Source organism: Austrofundulus limnaeus, unplaced genomic scaffold (assembly GCF_001266775.1).
Source record: "Austrofundulus limnaeus strain Quisiro unplaced genomic scaffold, Austrofundulus_limnaeus-1.0 Scaffold2670, whole genome shotgun sequence".
Classification (NCBI taxonomy): Eukaryota; Metazoa; Chordata; class Actinopteri; order Cyprinodontiformes; family Rivulidae; genus Austrofundulus; species Austrofundulus limnaeus.
The window spans coordinates 17,517-21,079 of NW_013955072.1; the positions used below are offsets into that span (position 1 = coordinate 17,517).

The 3,563-nt window shown below is 39.6% G+C and overlaps 1 protein-coding gene across 1 annotated transcript in view; it reads left to right on the plus strand.

Annotated features, from left to right (window-relative positions):
- The window catches only part of LOC106511311 (cAMP-dependent protein kinase catalytic subunit PRKX), a 3,963-nt gene extending 1,805 nt beyond the window's left edge, over positions 1–2,158 (plus strand). Inside the window, exons 2-3 of the mRNA XM_014000064.1 lie at positions 1,492–1,660; positions 1,788–2,158. Coding sequence (XP_013855518.1) covers positions 1,492–1,660; positions 1,788–2,082 — 464 coding nt within the window. The 3' untranslated portion in view covers positions 2,083–2,158. The remainder of the gene's footprint in view (positions 1–1,491; positions 1,661–1,787) is intronic.
- The last annotated feature ends 1,405 nt before the right edge of the window (positions 2,159–3,563 follow it).

The following is a 3,563-nucleotide window of genomic DNA, read 5'->3' on the forward strand; positions in this document are numbered from 1 at the left end:
AATATTACCTCTTTATTTTCATAATATCACAACTTTATTCTCATAATATCACAACTTTATTCTCATAATGTTACCTCTTTATTCTCATAATGTTACCTCTTTATTCTCATATTTTACCTCTTTATTCTCATAATATCACAACTTTATTCTCATAATGTTATCGCTTTATTCTCATAATATCACAACTTTGTTCTCATAATATAACCACTTTATTCTCATAATATAACCACTTTATTCTCATAATATTACCACTTTATTCTCATAATATCGCCACTTTATTCTCATAATATCACAACTTTATTCTCATAATGTTACCACTTTATTCTCATAATATCACAACTTTATTCTCATAATATTACCACTTTATTCTCATAATGTTACCTCTGTATTCTCATAATATCACAACTTTATTCTCATAATATCACAACTTTATTCTCATAATATTACCACTTTATTCTCATAATATTACCACTTTATTTTCATAATATCACAACTTTATTCTCATAATGTTACCTCTTTATTCTCATATTTTACCTCTTTATTCTCATAATATCACAACTTTATTCTCATAATATCACAACTTTATTCTCATATCACAACTTTATTCTCATAATATTACCACTTTATTCTCATAATATCACCACTTTATTCTCATAATATCATGACTTTACTGTCATAATAATAGTAAAAAATGTCAGCACGTTGTTGTGCAGAGAGGCAGGAGGAGGTGCTCTGTCACAGCTCCTCCTCACTCCAGAATCCTGGATGATCTCTTCGTCTCTGAGCTCTGACAGAAACACCAACAGACACATCACCCCACATTTAAAACATCTAATCTCTGTGTTCCTCAGTAACATCTCCTGACATCTAAAGACACAGTCAGGACTGAAGGGTACTGGTCCATMGGGGGGTGGGGCCAGAGCTCCACAGGTCTGACCAAACAGCTGAAGACAACGAGGAGTTGTCTCTGATGTTATGTCCAGTTGTCTTCAACACAACGTTCAGTAAATACTGCAGGATATGAGGACAACCTGTGGTCCATGACYATTGGACCTATGATAAACAAATCCTGACATGTGCAGAGATGGAAACAAAACTGGAACTTCATGTCCATTAGGTTTGGTTCAGTTTAATGAGTCTCAYACCTCACCCTGTAAGTACTGAAGAACACCTAATGTCAGGCTTCATACATACAGTAAATAATACAAACATCTGAAGAATTTAAAATAACAGTTAACAAACCACTTCAGCATTTCCTGGACTCACATACTTGTGATTTTTTACTCAAAATGGCCACTTTAATCTTAGTCTGAATGTTTTAATGTGGCAGAAGCTAAAAGCAGACATYAGAACGAGGCTTTTCATTGGCTCTAACTCCAGTGTCTGCTCCTCTGGCTGGTGTTTGTGTTTTCAATGGTCCACAGTCAAAGACTGTGTCCAGACATGGTGATTGATGGTCCCCCCGTCTTCTGCCTCTGTCCCCCTCCTCAGGCACGGGGACGTTTGGCCGAGTCTTCCTGGTCAAGGAGCAGAAGAGTAAAGCCTTCTTCGCCCTGAAGCAGATGAAGATCTCAGACGTGATCCGACTGAAGCAGGAGCAGCACGTCCACAACGAGAAGGAGGTTCTAACAGAAGTCAACCACCCGTTCCTCATCCGGCTGTGAGTTCTGCAGTTTACCTGAAGTCTTGTGGCTGTTCACTGCTCATGTTGTCATGTTTGTGTTGAAGTGAGACAGATTCAGTCCTGATCCACGACTCTGTAATACTGTCCTTGTGTTGTCCTGCAGCTTCTGGACTCACCARGACGAGCACTTCCTCTACATGCTGATGGACTACGTTCCAGGCGGGGAACTCTTCAGCTACCTGCGCAGCCGCGGGCGATTCAGCAACAACTCAGGCCTGTTCTATACCTCAGAGATCGTCTGCGCCATCGAGTACCTCCACTCCAAAGACATGGTCTACAGAGACCTGAAGCCTGAGAACATCCTGCTGGACAGCGAGGGACACATCCGCCTCACAGACTTTGGTTTCGCTAAGAAGCTCTCCGACAGGTCAGACACCTTGATTTCTGCTGGGGACTGAGGGCATTCTGCTAGTTTTACATCCCMACCTGTCTGAAGAACTCCTACTCCAGGATGTTCAGCACTTAACTCAGCTTCATGGAAGTGGTTAAAGTGGTGGTTATACACAGAGATACAAAACTAATTAGGACCAAAAGCTAAAAGATATCAGTGTTTTAGCTAATTATATACATTTTCTTTGTTAAAAAACAACAAAAAATAACTTTTCTCATGTGTGGATGGTGTTTTCTAGTGCATGAAATAGATTCACTCAGGTCTTAGTGGAAAAAAATGAATAAACTGGTGTTATTTTCTACAAAAGTAGCAGTGTAAACTAGTTCAGGTTAGCTATAAGTAGTAAAGCATATGACACTGTGTTTATGGTGTAAACATAGGATCAGAGCTACTTTTTTTAACTCATCTCTCCTATTGTGAATTTCCAAGTTGCAAAAATGGTAGCCCGACCCTGTTGGACAAGACCTGTGTTTTTCTTGAAACAGGTGATCTTAACTGCATTTCTTTCTTCTTTGCATCTCTGATGTTATGTTTGAATGACAYTTAAGAAAATCTGAATCTGAATCTGAATAAAGGGTTAGCTATACAGGGTAACATGCTAACTATGGCTGAGTCTACATTCAGGGCCTGTGTGCTCAAATTTGTCATCCGCTTATGTCACAGCTCTATGCTGGAGGCTGGCCAAAATCAAAGACTTATCCAACAAATATGTCCTCCTTTTGCCCCAATTTGAAGGGCAGGTTCAATGGATCCTTCTCAGACCACTATATCCCATAATGCATTGCAGGCCAACCGGAGATTTTTTTCTGCTCGTAATGGCGGACAAAGTGACAGAAAGGAGTACAGTGCAGCAGTTTTCGCGGTCTACSAAGGACCCGGCCCAGCTATACCAGGTAGGCCGGATCCTTTGAAGGACCCAGCCTCTGAATTTGGACACAGTAGTAAAGGCTAATTAGTAGTAGTAAAGGGCTAGCTATACATAGTAAAATGGTAGCTATAAGTACAGAAATGCTAACGAGAAGTAGTTAAAGGTTATGTCCAAAACGGCAGGCCGGGTCCTCCAAAGGCCGAAATCGTCGGCCGCATACGTCACAGCCCCGCGACGAAGGACGTCCAAAACCGAAGACTCCTCCGATGCAGCCGACAAATACGTCCTTCCTTTTCCCCGATTTGAAGGACAGGTCTGATGGATCCTTCCCGACCCAGCATATCCCATAATGCATTGTGGCCCGACCGGATATTTTTTTATGCTAGTAATGGCGGATGAAGCGAGAGAAAAGAATACATTTTAAATAAAAATATGGTGATATAAAAATTAAAATTTTTTAGCTGTTGTAATTTCATTACTTTTATCATTTTTATAGACATGTTTTTAAATATTATTTTTTCGTCATAAAAAACGCGAAATAAACATGAACCTACAGCGGGTCAATTAGTTCTTCAAATTATACCTTTAAGTTAATTTTATAGTTTTGTGATATTAATAAT